Genomic DNA, 26,199 nt, shown 5'->3' on the forward strand with positions numbered 1-26,199 from the left:
TTAGAATTCCAAAGGAGTAGTTCAAGAAAGCCGACTACAAGCTCCTCCTTTTTTTCCCCTTTCTTTGTCAGCCAATTGTGCTGCAAAACTGAAAACATAATAAAAGGTATTGACTTTATATAAAAACCTTTTATATCCAAAGAAAGAAAAAAGGAGAGAAAAGAAAACTGTTTAGAGATCCTTTGGCTGGTGAAGATTTTATACACCTATCATTCCCTTGCTTGCATTTCTCTTCTTAAGTTCTGCTACGTTTTTAGTTGGAAATTTGCAGGAAAGTAAATGTAACGCACATACCTGTCTCTCTTGTCTTGCAGCGAAGGACAACATGCTTCCACTTTGTAGTGAATATCAAATTCTCTCCCACAGATTCAGCCATCTTTTTTACCAAAAAAAGAAAATCAAGCAAAGCAAACTTGAAGCTGATCAATTGAGATCACCAAAATCTTGCAAGAATCTTCAAAGTTGTAAAATATGTGAAATAAAATATCAGAAGACACACACACATAAGTAAATGTGTATAAAAGCAACCTCATTAGTCACTATCTCCTCCCTGCACTATGATCAGAAGGAAACAGCATTGGTACTACTAACAATAAACCAACAATGCTAAAGCTAGTAGGTAAAATTACAGCCGTTGATACATAAATAGAAGATCAGTGTTACTTAATTAAGCCAGATTTGGTAATGAAAAGAAGAAAAAACAAATCTCCTTTTATTATTTAAGATGCTAATTTTGACACGAAGGAGGTAGGTGGAAAATTGGAGATATTGAACGTTTTCTAACTAAATCACGCCTTTTATGCTCCGACGTTAGAACTCTCGGCGTTTGGCAGCATTGAATATCACGCCTTAAAGTAGTGCCCCCCACAAAAAAAAGCATAAATTTGAACAACGGCCTAGTAACACCTTCAACGACGAAGTGAACTTGTGTACACGAAGATGATCACCAAACAAAGATGCCATGTGCAAAAGTTTTCTGCACAGAAGATAAAATTAATGTCCATTGGAATTTCAAACCAAAATTTCCCAAAACATAAGCTCCAATTCAAGATTTTCCTGGTTTTGTTGAAATTAATGGGAGAATGGATAGAGTAAATACCATTGGAAGCATAAAGTTTATGCTTGCTGTTGCTTAGGAGCGATTCACAGTTGACACATTGGTTTCATAAGTTAATAATATGCAGCTTCCATTTTGCCAACAAGAAGATTCAGCAAAATGTGCTCTCAGAAGAGGCTATAGATCAGCATTTTGCATTGTTCTGAATTTCTTCTTCTTTTTTCTTCAAGGCTGCTTCCATCTAAGACTGGAAATCCATGCAAATAGCGGATTCGTAATTCGTGTAATTTTTATCTTAAAATTAATATGCTGTGTCAAAATACCATTTATCCATGTCACCACACAGCAGTTCCTAAATTTCCTTGTGTACTCTCATGCTTTGTAGGTCCAAAAAAGACCACCACAGCTCCAGGTACATTTAGCTGTTGCATCAGGATCATGAAACAACTGTGCGCGTTAGAAATACCTCAAAAAGAAAACTGTGGACCAGATGCAGGAAGACTACACATGGAAAATTATAGAGGCCTTCCCACACGGTATATTTCAAGTTGGATTTTGTCAAAATCAAGTTCAGAAAAAGTTTGTATATGCTGTGACTGAAATATAAGTTGTTGGAATATCAGACCCAGGAAGATGACTCGTATCAAAATCTGTAACAGATGAGACGGTATCAGCTGCCTGTGCAATCATTTGTGCACAAAAAATCAACAGACATCTTGTTCCATGAATTTGTTCTGCAAAGAGCACTTTCTCATCTATAAACAAGCATTTTATCTGTATCTATAGTACAAAAGTACATGCTGCCACTTGTTCAAGTGGAGATTAGTTCAGTTATACTAAACATCTGATCACTTTTTTGGTCGTCAAGAAACTAGAACTAGCCTTACGGAACATTTGTCGCACTTGCTTCATGTACCCTTTTACAAACTACATAAACCTCATTATCAGTTTTTTTTTTTAATCTTTTCTTCTGTCCTATATCTTCGTTAAATGTGAAAAAAAAACCATACTTATGACACATTTCCACGTGGCCGCTTACGGTAATCCTCCCTTGAAGTTCTTGCATCATACGCTGTTGATCCTGATATCATGGGAAGCTGTGATGAAGGCCGTTGGCATACATTTATGCCTGCTGAAGTAAATCCAGATTGTTGATGATGGTTTGACAGGTTATTGCAATTTCTCAACACTGAACACCCATGAATGCCAACTTGCTGAGAATTTGTAGCAGCATTGTGACTTCTGGCCGGGGAAATGAGCGATCTAAGAAAGCTGCTGGAGTTTTGACCTACCCTTTTCTTTCTCCCAGGATCCGACTGACCAATCACAGTGGTATCAACCAGAGACGCAAGCATGTCAACAGCTTCCAATGGCAATGAAATCCCAGACATACCATCATATGAAAGAATGCAGGCAATTGCATATATGGAGGCCCCAAGCATTTCTGGAAGGACTTTCCCAGGATTTGTCACCTATGCAATAAAGCCAAAAGATTAGACCAAGATCCCAATTCTACTAAAAGGCTAGTTTGGACATAGTTTGACATCCTAACATAGTTCTCTTATAGAAGACACGCAAGTTATTTATCCCCATCAGTTCATGTCAGAAAGAAATCAAGAGACAACCACACTTAGAGAGAGAGAGAGAGAGAGAGAGAGAGATTACCATGAATAAAATTGCAGCAGATAATCTCTCTCGTAAGCAGTAAATTTGAGCAACATCAAGAGCCTTGGACTCAAACGGAAGCCACCGGTCAACAATAACCTTGACTGTATTATCAGGAGAGGACATTATTCTCTCTCCTTGGTGAACATCTGACACACCATGATTTTCCGTCTCATCTTCATCAGCGTCATCATCCATATCTTCATAGTCACTTTCATCATTGTCATCCTCCTCATCTGCATTCTCATTTCCAGGTGCAACTACTATTTCTGTAGCTAACAATAACAATGGCAATGGCCCAACAATGCTGCAATTTCGTATGTGCAAGCCTAAATCTCCTCGAGTTATCTCGTCATAGGCTATTAGAGGCTGACTATTGAATTTCTTGAATGACAGCTTGAAGTTAGTCGAATGAGGGTGTAGGCGTACTTTATCACCACCTGCAGTTTCTATGGCAGATCTCTTTCCACATTTTGGAGGTGAAAGCAATCTCCCAACCATTGGATATAAACCAGCTACAAGAACAGCATGGAGTATTCCTGGGTCATGAGCATTTAAACTTAAACAAGAATCGTCTCCAGGTAGAAAACCATTTCGAAGTAATTCAGATTGAAGTTGCTTGCGCGTTCCTGATATCATATTCATGATGCTTGAAGAGACAAAATACTGAGAACAAAATCTTGATTCTTGACCTCTTTCTTTTGCACTCTTCCAGCAATCAAATGCAGCCACAACAGCTAATTGATCACTAAACCCACCATATAGTGAAGCAAGCTCAGATTTAGCAGCTGCAGCTCTCTTCTTATCATTAGGTAGCATTGGTAAAGTAAATGGTTCTCTATATTCAGAAACACAAGCTAGAGTCAATGCTGGATCAAGACAGTTCAATAATATGGCAACAAAAAGCATCTTGCTTGTCAGAGGATGAACAGGTATAGACCCCAGCTTCTTTCCAAGTTCTGTGAGTTGCTCATCAAGAGACAAGGCACCAATATCTTGGAGAACAATAATTGCATTTCTTATGGTCTCATAAATGGGCGGGTCCAGCATCTTTCGCAGAAAATCTTCTATTTTACAATTTGGATCTATAAGCTTCACCTGCCAGTAAGGACAACATTGAAGTTATTACAATCTCTACTATTAACATTGATCTGATGGTAATATCAGCTTAAATGCTATTCAGTTAAACATCTTTTGGTGGGAAAGCAGTTTTCTCCCATTAATTTACCAATATCAATCTGAGTACTGCTATAAAAAATGATGGTTCCACAGATTCTATGATGCATAGATTGGCTAATAATAGCACAATACATGAAACATAAGCAACTGGTTGGGATTGATCAAGATGAATGGGAACTCAGGCAATATAGCAATATATCCCAATGGATAACCATTTCCGATAATCACTTCAATCTCAGTTCAGGCATCATTGAATATGCCCATTAACTTTCTGCTTTCTTTTGCTTTTGTGAAAAAGTAAGTAAAACATATTCCTTCACCTTCTAGAAATTATTTCACCACAGCTTCATCCATCAAAGCCTTAATCTGGATTATTATTCTATCGGAGCAGCACAAGTACTCATATTATTCTTCATTTCCATTTAATTGCATGTTGAACTATAACAAAAAAAGCAAATGTAGGAACTATGAGCACAGCCATCAACTTAAGCTTCAGAGAAGTGAGTCATGATGCCTGTACAAATTAAGTTAGCCTTCAATGATTGTTACATCCCTCTATTTATGATTTGAAGCAAATATAGTACAACTGAGATTAAAATCATCCCTTCCTATAACCCTCTTTGTGTGATCTCCAGTTTAAGAGATATTGTAGAACATTTAAAGTAAGATATTGATTCTTTGGGCCAAATTAGCATACAATTTCAAATTCAACCATGCATGCTGACTCAATGATAGGATATTTCTTGGTTACATCCCTCTGCTTGTGATTTGAAATAAATATAGTACAACTGAGACTAAAATCATCTCTTCCTATAACCCTCTTTGTGTAATCTCCAATTTAAGAGATATTGTAGTACATTTAAAATAAGATACTATTCTTTGGGCCAAAAATTAACATACAATTTCAAATTCAACCATGCATGGTGACCCAATGATAGGATATTTCTTTGTGAGGAGCTCAATTTTGACTGATGAGAAATGACATTAACAATTTGAATCAAAATGGATAAACAAGAATTTAAAAATGGAGGGGAATCTATGTCTAAAAAAGTGAGTATTGTTATGATTTTTAAATGAACATATATTCAGTTTGGACTCAATCAAAAAATACAGCTGGCTCGAACTCAGGTAAAAATCAGGTTAGGGCGGCCATACTGCAAGCACAAGGCTTTAAAGGGTTCTTGGCAGCCTTGTCGACATGGCTACACATCAGGGGAAATATTGTTTCCCCGTGTTGGACCAATTATCTCCGAACTAATAGATGAACAAGTTTACAACTAACTAACATAACCCTTTGCAGTTCCTATGCTATATGAGTTTTACAATTTATACTGCCTTTGTCCCATTTATATAGCCACTTGCTAGTTTGGGCTGTCCCAGAGGTCAATAGTTTTAATATGATAATTCAATCACACCCTAAGTGAACACTTCAACAACAACTATTTGTCATGCTTTATTTTAGTCAATGATGGGGGACAACTTAACAGTACAAATTATAAGATTGGATTTCCTGAAAAAGTGTGTTCACTCCACGGTAAAAAATAAGAGTGAGTGGACTGATGGAGGGAGTATTTTATTTCACTATTTTCTTCAAATGAGTAAAAATTTTTTGAAAAACTTTTGGCATTTGACACAATTTATATTTGTATACTGAGTGCATTAATATACACACCTGCAAGCATAGTTCTTCAATTGGCATTCTCTTGATCTCAGGAACCTGGAAATCTGGCAAGGAGACTCCTCGAAGCTTGGAATAAAGATGATAACAGATCCCTGGTTGACAACGACCTGCACGTCCTTCTCGCTGTTTGGCACTAGCTTTTGATATCCAAGAAGACTGTAGAGTTGATACATTGTTATAAGGGTCATAACTCTTTTCTTTCATCCTTCCACTGTCTATAACATAAACAACATCATCAATGGTAAGAGCTGTCTCAGCTATGTTGGTTGACAGAACAATTTTTCGGCAACCTGGAGGGGGCCGTCTAAATACCTTCTTTTGCTCCACAGATGGAACCATGGAATGCAGAGGTATAATTACAAACTTAGAAGAGTCTCTAAAATAGGGACCAGAAAGTAATCTTTCACGTGTTCTATTTATATCATCCCATCCAGGAAGAAAAATAAGAATTGCTCCATCCTGTGAGTCATGACATATTCTTTTCAGAAGCTGCTCAATAAGGACATCATCAATCAGTTCAGGGTCAACACTGGACAAATATTTATCAAGTAAAAGTTGCTCCTCCTCAGAGTTAGAAAAGGATTTATCCATATGCTGCCTTATTATTTCAGAAGTTTCTCCCTGATTCTCACGTTCAGCCCAATCAAGAGCAGTCATTCCATCATTGGCCCGTAAGTGACAGTCAGCACCCAGAGAGAGAAGCATACAAATGTCACCTATACAGCCCTTCCCAGCAAAAACCATTAATGGTGTTACTCCAGAGGAAGACTGCTGGTAGTTGAAAATTTTCTGGCAACCTTCAGAAGAAATTAGATCTCGGAGGGTGTCTAACTCATCATTTGACAGAGCCAAAGTAATGGCATCGTCAAGTGCAATCCTGTATTCCTCTGCTAATGCAGATTCCCCAATTGTATTACTTTCTGAAGGAGTATTGAGGTGGTTATTCTCATTTGCCTTCACAATAGAAAGTACATCCTCCAGATAAAAAATTTTCACCTGAAACAAAAGTCTTAAAAAGTCACAGACAGCGCAAGACAATCTTCAGTAGCCAACAATCTAAAATACTAATCAAAGTATTTTACAGGATATGTAAACCCTGGAACTCGGATAATCGGACAGCCACCGAAATATTTTGAAAAACGGTCAGCATCAATTGTAGCACTCATCAGTACCTGTAAATGAGTGACTAAGCAATTTAGAGAGCTTGTGCAGCAGAAAGGTGGTAAAAGAATGAATTAAATTCAAGAAAAAGTGACACTAAGATGTGTACTGACCAGTCGTAGATTAGGGTGCAGAGGAAGCATATCTCTGCAGGTAAAAACAATTCAATTAATACAAATAATATTTCTAAGAAAAAATGATGATAACAAAACAAGAAAGAAAGATTTCTGCGCAGTTGGCAAAATAGCTGAGGAATTGGATCAGCCAATTGTCAAGCATTTTACGAAGAAATTCCCCTCAATCAGTATATAATATAACTCTGACTTGACCAAAACTAGTGCAAATAAAAAATCTTAGCTTCAATAAGGCACCTGAGAATTGCCAGCATGAAATCAGAATACCGATCCCTTTCATGAATCTCATCCTACAATGTTAAATCAACAATGTTACTGGGGCAGATTTTTAAGAGTGATAAAATAAAAAGAGCAATTCAAAAACACAAATAAACACATATCCTATAGATGCACTTTTTATAGATGCATCCTCCACTGATGCAACTATATCCTAGCGTAACGGTCCACTTTCTGATGTTCAATAAGTAAGAATAATTAATAAGAATCCCAACTATATTAACAATAAAGCGAATGGAAATCCTACTTTTGGCTGATGGAAGTAAATCTAATGGAATAGCTCCAGAGGTATATATTACTACCTGTCAGTCAACCGTCAATATAGATAGAGACCACACCAAGGAAATAACCATTAGAATCATAAACATAAATTAACATCAGTCATATGATTGTGCTTGCTGACCATACATGTTTACCATAACCCCACTAAAACCATTCCCTAACATTTGGTTTCAAACTTTGAGCCGACAAGCAGTTCACACAATAAAGTCCCAATGACAATGACTTGAAGGAACTAAGACGGAAGAAACCTAACAAACTCCTCCGCTTTAGCAGTTGGTAAAAATGGTATGTGATTTAAATCTTTTTCGACATTTATAGCGAACAGGATACACACCAGTCTAATTTACAAAAATTTTTGTGTACAACAACTATCCAAACAACATTAGTATGTAATCTGTAGCCAACAGCCCCTGGATTACAAATAATCTAATACAACATATAAAGATATGAAAGCAAACTTACAAATCCAACAGACTAAAAGGAACAGACAAAAATTGATATTCTTGCATGTGTTTACTTTAAAACTAGAAAGATTAACAATCAGCATAATGCAGAGGCTTCTTATACTAATTAAGTTTAAAACACAAGTAGTTACTTGTTAAACTGTCAAGTAACCTTAGCATTACAAAATAACCAACAACTTCCAATGTTAAATGGAGTAAAAAATATCATATAACTACCTCCAATGTGAACCAAAAAGCAAAGAATATTCCATTGTATCTGATGTAAAATCAATAGATGCATTGAGAAGGCAACATCCAACATTGCACTATATGTAAAGACAACAGAGCTAATCTCTGGGCCTAGGCCATAGTGCACTTTCAAATGTCCAGCCCCATTTAATGAGCAAATTTAGTTGAACATTAAATTCTATTTAATGAATCAATGCATGGCACTGGCGTGCAAAATTACTTCTTGCTACAAATGAATAAAGCTAGTTCAGATTCTGCCCACAGGCAAGGGCTTAGAAGTGTAACCAGTTAACTTGATTAACACCTTCTTGCTATAATGCCAGAGGTTCAACATCGTTTGTAACTTCATCAGAAACTATTGTCATATGCATATTTGTCCAAAGTTTTCATAGAAACAGATACACATTCAAAATAGATAGCAATTTCACATTTAGTGCTTCAAACATTAGCAGAATCATAATAGAAATCTATCTTTTCAATGATCAGTATGTACTCTTCACATTCTTTGTGGAAGCACTGCAAGTTTAGCACCATACAGTCGGAGCATGTGCTGATATAATTTCCTCAGGTTGTGCTTTGACGCATGTAGTCATTAACTTTTTGAAGTTAGTCAATTCATCATTGGAAAATTTTCAATTAAATTTCAACAGATCAAAGCACTCAATAATCACTAGATTTTTAAGTGCCCACTGGAGGAAAGAAATCTTAAAAAACTACGTAACCAATCCTCCTGAATTGGCAAACTTTTAAAAGATAAGAAACTATTAGTCACATTCCAACTTGAAAGACTAAATTGGGACACTTCGCTGGAGACTGTAGCTGAAAGGTAATTTCCAGTATGTTACACTGCAGAGGATTTACAAAATATTGAATGGCTAGCAAAGCCCAATTTGTTAGTTGCCCATAGTGCATTATAGTGCAAACAGTGCCCATTGGGTTTAATGTGCAAGATCTGTATTATTTCTCCAGAGAAATTCTGCAACAAAAAGCAATATATTCTTGTCTAAAAATATAGAGTAATCAATGTTCTAGATCATAAAAGCAGACAAAAAATAAGACAGACACACAAATAAATACCACACAAGTCAAATAAATATAGAATCCCTTGAGTTTTTTTTTTTGGAGATATAGAGTCAATTCAAAGAAATTAAGATATGCACCCAGCATCTTATAATAGAGTACTAGTCACCTAATCCATCTTGTGTAAAGTCATCTTCAACTTTATCATAACTGGAATTATAACAATTAACTTCTTCATCTTCATTCTCTTCCGCTGCATCCTCATAAATGCAAATTATTCTTATTTGTCCATGAGGAGAACATTTGGTTTGAAGAAGAAAAGGAGAGACACAGCGTGTGCCTAAGTTGAGGTTTGGGGAAAGAATTACGAGGGATGCTGGGAGAAAAGATTTGACAGATACACTCTTTTATTCTTCAATTTGCTGCAGTGAATATCTTCTTTTTGTCTATATGGTAATTGTTCTAGGTCAATATAATGCAACATAATAGGTGATGTACAACCAGTTTATTACCCATTGGACTAAAAACTCGAAATAATTGAATGCGTAGATGAAACATCTCCAAAATTACAGAGTGCACTACTTTAGTGCTATGTGCTATGAATAGCTGACATGGTGCATGGAATGCAAAAGTATCTAAGCTATGCGGTGATTTTTAATAATAATTAAAAAAAAACCTTCTTATGGGGCTATAGCAAACAAAACAACAATCATGACCAATGCATCAAAAATAAGTTGCATAGCATCCAGCAAAAGTTTCAAACAAGATTTCCTCTAAGATAGTTAGGAAATTGTACTAAATGTACTTTTCTATTGCACTTGATGATCAAAAACAAAAGAAAAGTTCACCAAGGCAAAATTTTCAAATTTGACAAGCTCTGGTGATAGCAGCTAAATGTAGATGATGCAACTATTAAGAAGAATGGTATACAGTTGACCATGACAAGAATGAAGGCATAAAAAGCTTTTGATATTTTCTTAGATTTCTCCAAACAGGTGTAAAAAAATTCTATTCTGATAAGTGACTTCAAGCAGCGCAGTGTAGCATGTAGTCTGGAAATAAGTTTGGAAAAGGACAAACCACGATTATGTGAGTTATATCAGATGCTTCATCCTTTGCAACTTTTTTGGAATCATTTTTGCTCATCCTATTGCTTCCTTTGGAAACTAAAACCCTCAATAATATGCCATTGGTGCAAAACAAAACTGATGAATGCCTTCCACCTTTGCTTTCCAGCCGTATCTAGCATTTTCCAGAAATGTACTTGATGTTAAAAGATGTACAGGGGACAAAAACATATAAAGTTGAAACAAGCGGAACATCTAAGTAACTATTAACATGCATTAAATATGCTGAGAAAAGCTGAACATCATCATTGCAGAAGTTAGTGTTAGCTTTTTATTTGTACAATGAGTCTGATGACTAATTCAGTTGAACGATTTTTCTTTTTTAGGCCATTTATTCTGTGACTGAACAAAAAAGGTTGAAAATGAATGAGAGCTGTTGCCCAAGTAGTCATCTTCAGCATGATATCCAGCATCATAAAACACAAGTTGCTATCAGAACATTAATCAACCTTTGTAAACCAAGCAACAGAGAAGCGAATGTTTCTTCAAACTTCATCTAGCCCTTTTTCAGTTCATAAACTGTGAGTAACTTGTCTCAAGTGACCTGGATTTAGCCTTTTGTCGGCTTGCTAGATTCAGCTTGTCCAATCTGCTGCTACCTGATTTAACAAGTTCAATTTTCAATTCGCCATTCTCCCAGGATATCTTCCTATATATAAAGCATAAGGGGTGATTTTGGTGTTAAATTTTTCTCAGTTTTCGTTATTCCATCTTTACGCTTATATAGGTAAGGATTAGTGCTATATAACCACAACAAACAATAATTTTAGTAACTTCTAATAACTTCTATTATTTTGACGTCCAATAACTTATTTTCAAAAAGAAAAGCTAAAACTTCCAATAACTTCTGCTTTTTCTTTCCCCCTGTTGACCCATTAACTTCTACCATTTTTGTATTATATTATACAAAACTTCTAAGTTTTTATTACTTTGCATACCCAGTGTGCTTTTCCCACTACTTTACTTACAAGACCACTACACTAGCAGAACATCCAAGAGATACTAGCAAGGACATGAGCAACTCAAAAGTATGAAATGCAGGATTAATGTCAATAATTTTCATCTTTTAGTTAGCCTGAATACAAAAAGAAAGTCAATTTCTCTGAATTTACTTCCACAGAACATGAATACAAGAAGTTTCCGTGATCACAACGGAAGATTATTGGATTATTCTAGTGTTCGTTCAAAAACCAAAAAAAGAATGGTAAAGAAATCTTCGGTAAATGATCTATGTTTTAATAAAAGTTCAAATTAAGAACTAAAATATTGTGGAAAAAGAAAAGAAGCAAGCAGAAGATATTTTTGGGCTTCTCTTGAGTAAGGGAGCTTGAAAATAACACCCTTTACATATTTATTTGGCAAGAAAAATAATAGAAGAAATGAGTTACTGGTCATCACCACGTGTTTGTATATCACCAACTTTTTCATAAGAACACAATGAAAGTAACTGTTCCTCATCAACCTCCATTTTCCTGTAAACTATACACTACCAATGGAAAGATTAAAAACTATAATCCTCTAAGCATATCAAGCCCTCACATCAAGTGTAGACAAAAGCAGCAGAGCAACTAGATTTTGACCCTATATTTTGGGATCAGTAAATAACTAGAGCTGGACCTTCATATGTGAGAATCCATATTGCCTTAAATCACTTGATAAAACTCTAAAGTGGTTTGGACTTCAAAAGGTTAATGTAATTTACAATGGCTGCACAAGCACCTTTTGGCTGTGCATCAAATTTAAAGAAGGTAGAAAGCCACTCTTGCAATTTGTTTCCACCCATACAAGTTTCCATCCAAATTCTCAATTATAAAAATGATATCCTGAAAAAATAAGCCCCAGCGAGAGGATGATTGCTTTTTTAAACAAAATCAACTTGAATAGAGTAGATTTTGATTGAAATAAAAAAATCAAAATCTTTCAACACAATGAACTTCATCTATTTAATATGGAAATGATCAAAGAGTAGCAAAATAACAACACACTGAAGAAATTGTGGTAACACTCAGAAAGAATAGAGCTCATGAGGTTTGGCTATTATATACCACTGGAAACAACAAAGAGTTCTTGAATTCTGGCCAATATTGTTAAGTTTTAATCCCGTCATCATTACTAGACATGCAACAGATTTTCAATCAGTAGGGCAAAGCATCATTTCAGGTTTTGGCATTAAATTCTAAGCACACCTAGTTTTGAGCATCCCATCCAGATTTCTCCAGTAGTTATAGTTTGTTTTATTTGCGGTGGAGTATTTTCCTGTACTCTTGAAACTTCTATGTGATGTGTTCACCTTAGATGTCACCCACGAGGCGTACTAACATTTTTTTTTTTCAATACAAAAGATAAAAGAGAGAGACAAATGCAGAAGCAGTGACGTGAAAGGGAATTGATAATGTGAAATAGTGTCTTCAGTCACATTCTTTCAAATTCCAAGGAAAGAGGTGAGAATAGAACCATGAAACTAGGATTCCCCAGCATGTAACACCACTTTCCTAGTTTAGGGAAATAAAATCCATTTCCTGAATCAAAATACCCTCACAGTGGAATATACAAATCAGAAATCATCTCTGACTCTCAAGGTCAGAACCCTTGCAGACCAGATGAGGCCATCGAGAAAAACTATATGAAGTTATAGTTGATTAAGCATAAGAATGTATACAATAGTAGGGGCATTCAAAAGCTTAAAAGTAAAGTTTATTGCTTTAGTGGATAAAATTACAAGGAAAACTTAGAAGTAGTCAATTGGAAAAACAATCAAAATCATATAGTTTAGATTGCAGGTGTTAAGAGTGTGCATAAATTCTTTTTCCTCTCCTTAGAGATCAGAACACAAGATTTAGTAACATCAAATCCTAGCCAGCCTGAAATAATACTAATAAAACATTGTCGCAATATGACACTAAGACTTCTTTTGAGAAATTAAAGAACCTTATGTTCTATCAAATTTTCTAAGACATCAGTCCTAAAGCTTTCCTCTACAATTCAAAGTGCCCCCACCACCTTCCACGAAAAGGGAAAGTCCATTAACCCTTTACAATAGCTCACCACTTCTTTCATCCTAATACCACTGTAGAATAAGCTAAACTTGTGAAGAAAACAATCAAAAGCCACAGAATTTCGGCTTACACAAAATTATCCAATTTAGATATATGTGTGGAGAATTATTAGCTTTTTCAAATAATTTAAGCACTAGGAACAAAACTAAACAATCTATATCTTCCATTATACAAGCAAGGATCAGAGTACTTAATTCAAAGTGGAAATTATACAAAAAATAGGAGTCATTTGGTCCTAAAACAGTGTACTTTAGTACTAACCTTATACATATATGCCTTATTACAAAAGGATGCATCTCATATTTTATTGTATTACTTATACCTTGTCGTATTTGTATACATTTGCACTCCTACATATGTAGGTAGAATAGGCATATAAGCAATCCATAAGATTTTAACCTTAAAGTTGTTTGATCAGAACAAGATATCAATTTAGTCAAATAAAATCCAACTTGTATTGAAATCAGGACAGTCATAAATTTCGCACCAAAGTGCATCAGATACTTCTGTTTGGATCATTCTCGATTACAAGTTTCCATGGTACAGATGAAAACAATTTTTCTATATTTCAGGACATCAGTTCTGAACTAAATTCTGTGGAATCACATTCTGCAGAGAATGAACTGGCCATCAATCAACATTAGCTCATTCAGATTGCAAGGAGCAAGGAATACAAGTGGTACCTTGTAGCCAACAGTATCTCCAACATTTTCACCTCTTTCAGCAGAAATTCTCTCAGCAACTACATACAAAAAATGCACTCATTCATGTCCAGTGGAGAAAGAATGAACTTCAAAATAGTTTGTTCAGTACAAGTTACCATATGCAAAAAAAAAAAACACATCTCTTACCTGATGTAGCAGAAATTCGTCGTGGCTGTGTACAGACTATTTTACATGTCTCCCCTTTACTCCACGTATGATCCAAAAGAAACTGGGGGACCTATACCATATTTGGGAAAGCAAAGAATGAGATTCTACATCAGGCAAATCATCTGAATCATAATATGACGAGAAGTGATCCACCAAAAGCATGTCCCAGTAAAACTGACATAAAAGTGGTACTGCAAGCATATAATACCATATACCAGACTATGGAAGCTACTCAGCTTCATCAGATCTAGTGACTTGGGAACTCTGGATGAGAATGCTTAATTTAGATTTATGCTACAAATTATTTTCTGTCATCAAAAATCAGGAAGAGAAAATGAGGAATGCAACAAGTTATCATCTAAAATATACTCAACAATCCTTATTGTTCTCACATGTAACAAGAAAAGACATATGGTGACTGGTGAAGTCTAATTCTGGTACATCAAAAGATGTTGTTTCCCTAAAAGTCACTGTTGTGTGCTAAAATAAATATGTTTACATTTAGAGGCCCTAATAGATCTTCGTGTATTGTTTTTCTCTGCTCCTGCATTCCAACCTCCAAATCCAACCAAGAGACGAAAAGAAAGACATCTGACAAACCAATGCACATAAAGAAAGATAAAGGCCCATGCTGTACTCTTGAATTATGTTCAAGTCAGTGAGGATAGCCTTCAGTCTGCTTAATAGAGAACAATATGCTTTAAAAAAGATGAAAGATCATTCTCCAACCCTTGTGTTTCCATGAGGCATAATTTTTTTGAGAAGAAAGGTTGTGAGTAAAGAACTTGAACACATTGATGCTGAAAACAGTGTGCACACAGAAAATATAGAATCACACATGAAGATTTTCATCCCATTCTGCCTTGGGAAAGAATGCAGGCAGTAAATACAGACAGGAACATTCAGTAACCTGAGTAGTTTTTCCACATCCAGTTTCACCAGAGATAAGAACCACCTGCTTTTGAAACATGCAAAAAAGACTCCTTAGAAAGAGATGTAGACATAATACTGCACTTACTGAATCACAAAATAACAGCATCTGAATCATATATATACATTTATATAATACATATATATATATACGTGTGTGTGTATTGTATGTACACGTGTGTGTGTGTGTGTGTATATATATGTATATATATTGATAATTGCACATTGGACAGAAGAAAACCTGATGAGATTCTACAGTGGATTTAATGATATCTGCAAATGATGCAATTGGAAGCTTGGCCCTTCCTTCAGTTATCTGAGAGCATTCATCAGAATAAAGCATAAGATGTAGAAGTTTTATCAGGACCAAACCTTGCAAGTTCATTTGTATTACAATCAAGATAACAAGTATGTAAGGGAATCATAAACAAATAATCAAGAACCTGTCTTAGGTTTTGGTTCTTTTCTGCCCGGGAATTAAGTGCTTCAACCCTTTTGGCAATCTCTGACTTGCTTAGCAAAGGTTTACTAAAAATGTCATCTTTTTTCCCTCGTACCTTATCAGCTTTCTCATTATGCATTCCAGAAATATATTGGCTCATCTCATCATCATCTGGAGGATAGCGCACAAACATATCCTGTAATATATCTTTAGCCTCTTCTGAAAATGTGAAAGAGGTAAGGTTTTCGTTTGTGCTATCCACTTTCTTCTTAGTCTTATAAACAGAAACTCGCCTCTGATCCCCACGCCTGCACTATGTAAGTTCATTGATGTAAAAACCTTTCAATCAGGAAGAGTTAACTGAACCAACAAACAAAATATTCAATGGAAGTGTGAATTATCAACTATTGTAGTCTACAATAATAAGAGATCAGCAAAATCATAACTAGGAGTAAATGACTAATACTGACCCAGAACTTTTGGACTTCACACCCATTTTCCTACATAATGTATGCACTGCAGCACGCTCACGGTTTGTCAGGTTGACATCAAATGTGTACACTGCACAATTCAAACATAGAAAATGGAATTTCATTTCATATGTGAATATTCAGATCAACAAGGTGCACATAGCTTTGAGCTTAACTTAACTTAAAACAACTAGGAAAAAAAAAGGGGGAATGGAAGCCACTGCCCCAAGTTTCCACTCCTAATGAACTCAAAATTTACAACTCTACTTTTTACTCAATCAACTTCATACCCAGACCTGACAATCAAATGAAAAATCATTGCTGATGTTAAAAGATTATTATATATCAAAGCAATGTTTTTTGAGTTCAGATACAGCCTGACAAACCAAGTATATTTAGACTATCACAAGGTCATGCACAGACTACTCATAAATTGATAGATGTTTTCCTTGCTTCCTTCTCTATGATTGGTACAAAGTTATCTGCTCCTTTCGCTCCAGAGTCAGAAACAGCATATTTAAAAAATAAAAAAGCTAAAAAAATAACAAATAAAAAAATATTTAAAAAATAAAGGAAGATAGACTTTCTCATTTAATCTAGGATTGACAGGGACACCATTTTCTAGCAGTAGGAAAATGTTGAGTAAATTATAAATCTCGAAATTTAGTGAAATTTAGTTCCTCAATCTGCAAAGGACAAACCAGCTATAGTGGATAGAAAGGTGTCCAGTTCACAGTGGGGCTTTATACTAACAGACAAGAAGGTTTGAGATATTCATAACTAGAAAGGTGTCCAGTTCACAGTTTACAATAACACACTAGTGGGGTGCCCATTTCTTGCTTTAAAGAACATGCTCATCCTTGATGCAGTGCCTAGATTTGACCTAGCACATTCTGGTTGTGATCATTGGCATGCAAAACAGTCAATTCACTTTTATTTACTGATTACAGGAGCATGAGATGCTCATCCCTTGGCCAATGAATCATTATTTTGTGTAATACGTGCACGCACGTGCGTGTGTGTGACATTTACTTTCAAGTAGCAATATGTTATCAAAATACCGCATAGCTTAGCTTACATACATAAAGTAACTGCATTAATTGTCTTAGCATTTTGACATCATCCTAGAACTTGGTAATTTTTCCTAAAACAACTTAGTTGAACTCTCAATTCGTGGCATATATTTATGTGATCTTCTGGATCCTTTAGTAAAGCATCTATGAGACAACAGTTTTAAGTATTCAATATGCTTGGTGCTCTTGTTTTCCCCGCACTTGACTAAACAACTAATGGATCATCAAATTATTTCTCTGAATGGCACTACACAAAATGGGAACATGGGAAGCATATGCAAATGGCAGAGACATATGTCTAGTCATCTACCATTTATGATGAAACTGTTCACAAGCAAATATTCTTTCCACAATATGTTCTTCAAATCTGTTTTTACTTTTGAAACATAAAATCAAGTGCTTCCTTAAAAATCATCAATTACATAGAGAAAAAGCTATGCATCTATCGTCTGAGAACTTAAATGAGTAAATCTTTCTCCACGCATATGCAGTACAAACCTAGCTTAACTCAAATGTAGTTGATGCTAGATCTTCAGTTCTCCTATTTGACAGAGTAACTAAAAACATTGCACAGTGGTAAGCTTTATCCTGCTATAGGTGCTCATTCTTACAGACAACAAACAAATATACCAAGTGAAAACCATACATTACATTTTGATGCAGTAGCTCAAGGATCATAAAGTAACTCTCAATATTATCATGCACCACATTCCTCAAGTTCAAATTGTTGAAACATAAGATGGAACAATAAAATCTTGCTCTAATCTAGGAAAAATTAGTGAAAGGGCACAATCTACTACAACATGCGTGCACAAAAATAGTGTACATGCCATACATAAATCAGAGCAGATGCTCTTTAAAATACATGTAACATTTGTGCCCTTTTTATTTAAAAAAAAAAAAAGACACAAGTATGCCATTTATAGGATTTCCTTTTATTCTAATTAGCAAATACCATGTGATTAGAAATTAAAAAACAAATAGAAGTGAGTCAACATGATTAGCCCTTGATTTACATCAATGGAGAGGGCACAATCTACTATATGTTTGTGAAAAAAAAAAAGTACATTGCGTACACAAGTCAGTACACATGGCCCTTAAAATATAAACCCAGAAATTGTGCCCCATTTGTTACAAAAAATAAAATAAAATAAAAGACCAAGTGTGCCGTTTCCATAATTTTCCCTTCAATCTAGTTAGGAAATACTTGGTAATTAACAAACTAAAAAAAAAGGTGAATTGACCATGATTAGGCCTTGATTTACATCAATGTGCACGTCACGACTTTATTAATTGAGAGGACACAAAAAACTACTGCATGTGCGCCAAAAACGAAAAAAAAAAAAAAGAAACTCGGCATTTCGTACACAAATCAGTAAAAATGCCTTTTAAAATATATACTCGAAAATTGTACCCTTTTGATTAAATACAACTCCAAGCGTGTCAATTGTACAATTTTCCAGTTAATCTAGCAAATACTACGTAATAAGAGCTTCAAAGGAAAAATAACATGATTAGGCCTTGATTCACATCAATATGCTAAATTTTCAGGCTATTTGTTACAAAAGAGCAGTTGTTCTAATTTCAGTTTCTGGTACCGAAGATACTAAACAGTCTAGAATTTCACCCTTTTTATAAATTAGGGCTCCAACTGCACCTTTCTCACTAATTTTCCATCGCATAATCAACTCAAACCATTCAAAAACACCCATTTTCATACGATATTTCCTCCTACAGGAAGACCTTACTCCATTTCAATTGGGTTAATCATCAAGCAGAAGTAAAAGCAAAGAAATCATAAGGTCTTAACAATACTAATCCACCAAAACCTGCAAAAAATTAAAAAGCCAATCCTTTTCATCTTACCTAGCTCGTTGGAAGCGCGAAACTGTTCGAGAATTTGCGAGATGTTAATCCGACTAGCTTCGGAGACATTTATGTTCTCTTGTGGCTGTCGGCCTTTCCGCTGTTTTTTCTTGCCGGAAAATGTCGCCGGCGTAGCTGCCCCGCTCGTTGCCATGAATTTCAAATTTGTCTGTTTCTTTGCCTTTCTGTTTTTTTTTTTCTTGGGTTTAAGTTTAAGATTTAATTGGGGGAGAAAGGTAAATGGGCTAGAAATACAAATGGGCTGCAGCTGGCCTTCGACATTTAAGAAATGGGGCCTGATCAATAGTAGTACCCTACGTGGAAATTTTAGGGAAGTTTGGGTTTTTTTTTTCTTTTTTTTTCCCAGGAAACGTTAGGAGAGGGAAGTTTGGGTAATGGTAATAGGAAAAATTGATTATTCATAGCAAGGGATTCATACTTCAATTTTATCAAGCGCACCCTAGTCTCAACTAAAATAGTTATATAAATTTAAGCTGCTTCTAATAACTTAGATTGTAATGCGAGGGTATCAAATAAAATTGAAGCTAATAATGCATTTTTTACCTAGCTCCATCCAAGTTTTGTACGGGGCCTTCTAGCCTTCTAGTGAGCAATCTTGGCCGTGACTATTGCCACTGCATATTGGCTTGTTACAAGTTCATTTGTTGTTATCGCTTCATCTGCTACCTTCGCTAGGGTTCGATAAACAAATTATGAATTCACCCAAAATTATACAACTGATTGTGCCAAAAAAAACCAAAAAAGTCAGGCCATCTTAGATGGCATGTTTTTTCTTCGGTCCCCCAATCTTCAACTTAGGAAAGTCAAAAAACAAATCTATAAAATTAGGTGATAAAAACCAAAAGATATACCTATATAATAAGGAGGCGAAAAACATATTGGTTGAGGTACACAAAATCTATTGGTGTTAGTGAACGTATAAATATCAAAAAATATCATCGAATTTTAAATGGTGATAGAAAAGCTTCAAGAAGAGAAAAACCGACAAAGTCTAAATGATAATTCAACATATTAAAAAGATTTCAACTCTCTCTCAGAACCACAGGTCCTATTCCTATGCTACTTATCCCATCAATTGTTAATTGAGAAAATTTTGATAATTCCATCAATTTGCCTTATCTGATAAAGCAGAATCACAATAAAAGATCCAAAGGCGAGAACCCCTGAAAAGTCCAACAGAAGGCCAAACATGGCAAATATAGCAACTGTCAAAAAAATGTTTACAATTTGTCGGTACAAAAACTAGAAAGTTTAATGCATGAAAGGTAAGAAATGCACTTACAATAGCAATACACATAGGTGTCAAGTATCCAACAGTCACTTGTGTTTCATGCCTTACTTCATCTATAATATCGATCGAAATGTTGTCATATAGAGCTTCTTTGTTGCTTGGAAAATGGAATGGTCAATAGAAGCGTTGTGGTACTAGTTCTTGGAGTGCATCTTCTCAGGGTATTACTTGGTCACTTTCTCGTTCATATGCTTACCACCAGAAGTGTACGATGGCGATGCTAAAAATGTAGTTCAATTATATATCAATTATAATAATAATGTAATTTCATTTCAAATGAAATGTCAAAAGACATGTAGAGTTAAGATAATTTATCAAAAAAAGTATCTTCGATGAGGGAAAATCAATTGCCCCCACGGGGTAGCTAGAGCGGTCCGCTCCCCCTCCTTAGGGTATGGCGACCTTCCTGGCTTGTTTAGGGTTCGAGTCCCGCTGTTAACGTGTTCGGTGTGGAGTGGGGCCTCCTCTCCCGGACCGCAGGGGATTAGTCGGGCCCCGTAAGGATTGATCCGGACACCCCTGTGTTGACAAAAAAAAAAAGATGAGGGAAAATCAATTGAGTTGCTTTTATAAGATTTTTGGAATGTTTTTATCATATAAGGGTATTGAAAATGCAGTTTGTTCTTCAGCGCAAAATTGGTGATTGTCTACCAACGCAAAAACCCAATAAAAAAAAAAAAGACACTTAGGTTAAACTAAATTGAAGGTAAGTCGTGAAAAATTAAAAGAAAAGGAAATTACGTGTTAAAATGCAAATCAATAGGTAAGATGCAACCGGCCTATTGCCATCCAATCACATGACACAGAGATCAAATACAAGTGAAGATGGAAATTACCCATGAGTTTTTAAGCTTCTTTCAAAGATTGAAAATAGCCATTGTCAAAGTCAAACTAACAAATTGACAAATTTATCCTTTCATTACTTCTTTTTTTCCCCTCTAAACATGAAAAAGAAGAAACTGAAATAAAAATAGATAAATAAGAACATGAGAATACCATTAAAGATTTGGTTTAAAAATCTATATTGATATATGTAGTCAAAAAACGTCTAATATTTTTTATTTTTTATTTGTTTGTTTTACATTTCCCTTCCATCTTTTTTCTTATTTTTTTATTTTTTTATTTCCCTTCCATCTCTTTTGTATGTGGAGAAAATTAAAAGGTTAGGATGCATGACATATAACATACATTCAAATTTGAATTTCTCCTTTTTGCATATTTGCTATGCATCCAAACCTACTAATATAAAAAAAAATTGTTATAGTAACAAAATATTAAGGCAATTGTTAATAGCACTCTATTTTTGTATGACAACTCTCCAACTATCTTCTTTATTATATAGCGTTTTATTATGAAAATAGGATAGTGGGACTGCTATTATAAAAAAATGCAGAGTGTCATTCATATTTTGCGACATTCGTCCTATTTTAAATAGTCAGTGTTTGAAATATTTGTGGCATATCTCTTAGTTAATTGAAGTGTAAGAAGATAATTAGGAACTTGTAAGCCCTGCCAACTTTATAGTGTATTATATGAAACTGAGAGCACATTATAAATTAAGAGTCCATTTGGATTGCATTTTTTAAAGAAATTTTTAGGAGTTTTGTAGAAAAATAATGTTATGATACTTTTTTGAAATGTGGATTATGTATGGTAGTAAGGTAACTAGAAACTGTATTGATAATAATTCTAAAAAAAAATCAATCTTAAACGGATAAACTATAATATTCTCAATCAAAGTGCTACAGTAGTAATTACACCCTAAAACCATTTCATATAGATTTAGTGATTCTTTTTTCTTTTTTAAAGAGACTTCAACTCTTATGGGAATGAAGGAAAAGATGATGGCTTGAGAGTTGAACAAGGGGCAACACATTGACCCTACCAAGCTAATAACCATGAAAACTTTAGATTTGAAGGGAAAACAATCTTTTTTTTTTGTCTTGAAAGCTAAATGTCTTGCTTTTGATTATGCCCAACTTTTTTTCCCGTGTTTCTTCTTGATTAATGTCTCCATTTGCTTCAGATGTTATGCTTTACCAAGATCTATCTGTCAGGTCTTACTAGCCGGTGGTATTGATATCTTGGCTACAGCGATAGAATGGGCAATAAACAAAATTCTCAAGTAGCCTCTTCTGGGTGACAAGCAATTGAAGAATTGAAAGAGTTATAAGCAGGAGTAAATTAAAATGGTGGTAGTTTTTAGAAAATGTTTTCAAATATTGAGATTTTCAAAACAATATATTAAGTGAATACATTCTTTACAATTCCGAAAAAAAAAAAAGAATATATTATTTACCAAATGTATTTACTAAATCCATTTTTTGAGGAATACGTGCCTATAAAATTTCAAAAGATGCACTTTGTGAACTCAACTTTTGAGTAAACATTGTATTCAGTAAATATATTTTTTCACTTTTTTAGAAGAAGTTTGAAGATTATCATCCTTTTGAAATTTCTTTTAATTGTCACACTTTTTTTTGAAAATTTTCTCTTGTAGGGAGAGATAGGTGGAAGAGGATGATTTCTCAAAACTACTCATCCAAGGTTTCGACTTACTATGATTGCTGAAATACAACCGTCCATCCATCTTTATTAGTGTCACGTAGGAAAAGTATAATTTTTTATATTCGTAGTTTATCTATGAAGGGTTAAATTGATTTCACCTCTTCAGTTCATGTTCTTTTACACCTCTTCCACTACAAAGAAAAATGCTTACAGCACAAGTTTGAAAGAGATTCCCTGGCGACACCCTTGGATTGAAGTTTGTTGAATATAACTTGGCCAACTTACTGTATGGATTCAACTGGAAATTATGTGATGCAATGAAAGTTGAAGACATATGCAAGAACTAATTATTGTACTTACAAGACAACCTACTCCAAGTGAAGGGCAAATAACCTATTTCTACTATTTGTATATTATAAGTTTGACCATTATACTATTACTATTGTCAAATCACTCACTCAGCTTCTAAATTGCGCAACGGATCTTCTGTCCCACACCTTGTACCACTTTCTGTCCCACTTTTTATTATATTACTATTTCTCCTACATAAACATCATGTTTTTAATTCTTTTTTGTTTCCTTAAGATCCAATAACTATTAATTGAGTAAAAAACAAAATTTAACAAACTCAAAAAATCAAAATGCATAAAAAAATAAGATTTTTTATGAATTTTCTGCTATATTTTTTAATTTTCTATTATATATTGCTTTTTTGAAGCTGTTGTATTTATTTTTTACTCAATTAATAGTTATTGAATCTTAATAAAACAAAAAAGAATTAAATCATAATGTTTATGTAAAAGAAATAACAATATAATAAAAAGTGGCACAGGGTGTGGGACAGAAGATCCGTTGCAAATAAATTTGTACACTTTTGGTCATGATGTGAATGCACTTTTTAGTTTCCCCTAAAATGAATGGCAAGAAATGTATTACTTGAATCTTAAGGTGGAGAGCAATTCATAAGACTGGTTGGATTTTAACCTTGATATAGTCAATGGTAAGATACATGCGGAAAAACTTTCCAGATAAATCATAATAAGTGTTTTTGACTTTTATAATCAACATAAAAGGTTCGCCACTTGGTTGGACTAATTAGCCAGTCTTGCCAGTCAACCAACAAGAGGAAAGGATGGGTACATTAGTTTGGGCTCATGGATTATCAAATAATACGGATTAATTATTTTGACCTCATAGTTCCACTCAAGTATTATGGACTTGAAGCATTACAAGTGGCATCAGAATGCAAAGAGTTAACTATTGCATGACGCTAAGTACTAAATTAGACACCCTCTAGAATGCAGAGATCCTAAGTGAACGTATGTGTATAAACTATGCCCATCGGTTACTTAATAATTTTGATTAATCATTTTAAATTCACAATTTCGCTCTAAAGTTATTTGAATCGATCCATAGATTTAGGGCATTATAGTTGGTATTAGAGCTATGCAAAAGAGTACAAAAAATTAAGTATTGTGCGGAACTAAGTGTTACGCTCGATTGGGCCACCTTCAAAACTCACGAGACTACAACTTAAACGAGTGCCACCACCAGAGTCAATATGAGCAGCCTCCAGAGTTTGCACAGTTGGTATTAGCCGTTGGAATAATTACGAAAATACTGCAAGTGGATTTGCTATCTACTTTTATCCCTGGATCTATGCGTTAAAAGGGAAAGAATTATGAAAGTGCTTTACCTTTTTGTACAAGAATTCAGTGAATATTTGGCTGGAATTAATACAGATAAATCCTATTTTATAATTCTTTTTTTTTGCTCAATAGATCTAACCTTTTTTAAAAATTTGTTCTCGACTTTCAGTAGCCTTTGACATACTCAAAATTTGTATAAATACACTCACCGCACGTCCTGCTATTTTTTGTATACTCGAAATATGTATCACACACACACACACTAAACTAGGAATTTCCAACAAACTCGAGAAAAATAAAATCATCTTAATTCCTAAATATTTTAGAAAAAGGAACATTATTATAACAGGAGCACTTTGTCACAAATATTAGAACCACTGCAGATCAAATTGAAATCCCAAATAATACTACAATCACAACCAACAAAAAAAAAAAATAACCGAATTACACGTACAAATATTAAAACCAACAAAAATAAAATAGATAGCTTGGATGGAAGTCTAGAATTTAGTTCAAAAGGTCCAAGCAACTCCAATGAAGGCCTATCTCCATCTTGATAATGGAGGTAAAAAAAAAAAAAAAGAACAGAAGCAGCTTTGAAGAAAATATGAAAAGAAAAACAACCCAAAATAAAATGTTTTTTTTTTTTGTTGATATGATAGCTTCCTACACTATGGGGAGGGGGAGAGCCTGAAGAGGTGCTGCGGTAATCCGGAAGGGACTGAACTACCACCAGACCAGATGGGTGCACCACGCACCCGTCTGGATTTTTTAAATAATGCCACATTTAATTGTGACAAATTGGTGGGAGACAAGGTTTGAATCCTTGCCACCCACCCGCATCAAGCCTTAATGCATTGGTGGTGATCACCAGTCCAAAGGCTGGTGGTTTCAACCCAAAATAAAATGTAAAAACAAAAAGAGTGGGCTGAGATCATTTTGTTCATCAAGTAGATTCAGTAAGAATTGGCAGACATCTTAATAATCAAACTGCACAAGTCTGAAACCAAAATGCAAAGTTGCATGTGAGAAAAAATGGACTAGAGGACACTATCAGATATGGATATCACTTCTTCGTATTGTAAATTATCACTTGGGAGGCAAAGTTGTTTCGTGATCAAAGGTTTCTTGATCACGAAAGTAGATACAATCAGCTAGTTTCATTTCTTAAGCATTTGCAATGTTGCAGAAGCATAAGAAATCAAATTGAAGAAAGTTTGCTCACATTATATGCTTAGGCAATGCCATCCAACAATCCTAGTGCTGTTCTAGTATCCAAATGCTAGTTTTTTTTTAACATCCAAGAGAAGACACAAGTACAGGTGAACCAAGATGAAATAGTTGGACATGAATACCAAAATGGAGGAAAGAAAGGTTCCCTGAATATTACGAATTAAAGATGACATTTTTGTGATGTCCAGAATCAAATTAGAACCATAAAAATTTGTTATCTTTTGAATAAAAAGTGAAAACAAAAGACAACAGCTTTGGATCTTTAATCTAATTTCAGAACCACATAAAATTGGTCCCATTTGTAGACCAAAATATTAGGGGATTTTACAATATTTAATTTAAGTAAACCAATACCAATTTATTTTATTTCAATAAATATAATAAGTTAAAAAAAAATTTTGTCTACACATTAATTGTAGATTCTTTGTTACTCACTGAAAAAGGAAAAAATAGAACATAAACAAGAATTAGCATAATATAGGACATGTTATTATAAAGTAACAAGACATCGAAA

The 26,199-nt window shown here is 34.6% G+C and overlaps 1 protein-coding gene across 3 annotated transcripts; it reads right to left on the reverse strand.

The window, feature by feature from the left end:
- Window positions 1-1,785: 1,785 nt before the first annotated feature.
- LOC113722728 (DExH-box ATP-dependent RNA helicase DExH6-like) lies at window positions 1,786-19,209 on the reverse strand. 3 transcript variants are annotated; one of them, XM_072048288.1, is made up of 14 exons: window positions 18,984-19,207; window positions 16,045-16,135; window positions 15,576-15,882; window positions 15,374-15,448; window positions 15,113-15,157; window positions 14,182-14,272; window positions 14,014-14,072; window positions 10,228-10,389; window positions 7,115-7,167; window positions 6,857-6,890; window positions 6,665-6,754; window positions 5,574-6,578; window positions 2,723-3,820; window positions 1,786-2,529 (listed from the first exon to the last, which is right to left on the reverse strand). In XM_072048288.1, the coding sequence occupies exons 1-14, from the start codon at window positions 19,135-19,137 to the stop codon at window positions 2,068-2,070; spliced, it is 3,726 nt and encodes a 1,241-aa protein (XP_071904389.1). In that variant the 5' UTR covers window positions 19,138-19,207; the 3' UTR covers window positions 1,786-2,067. The 3 variants fall into 3 exon arrangements, with proteins under 3 accessions (XP_071904389.1, XP_071904391.1, XP_071904390.1); XM_072048290.1 differs by having other exon boundaries at window positions 1,976-2,529; window positions 15,113-15,160; window positions 18,984-19,209; XM_072048289.1 differs by lacking the exon at window positions 18,984-19,207 and having other exon boundaries at window positions 1,976-2,529; window positions 15,113-15,160; window positions 15,576-15,887.
- Between the last annotated feature and the right edge of the window lie 6,990 nt (window positions 19,210-26,199).

Source organism: Coffea arabica, chromosome 5e (assembly GCF_036785885.1).
Source record: "Coffea arabica cultivar ET-39 chromosome 5e, Coffea Arabica ET-39 HiFi, whole genome shotgun sequence".
Lineage (NCBI taxonomy): Eukaryota > Viridiplantae > Streptophyta > Magnoliopsida > Gentianales > Rubiaceae > Coffea > Coffea arabica.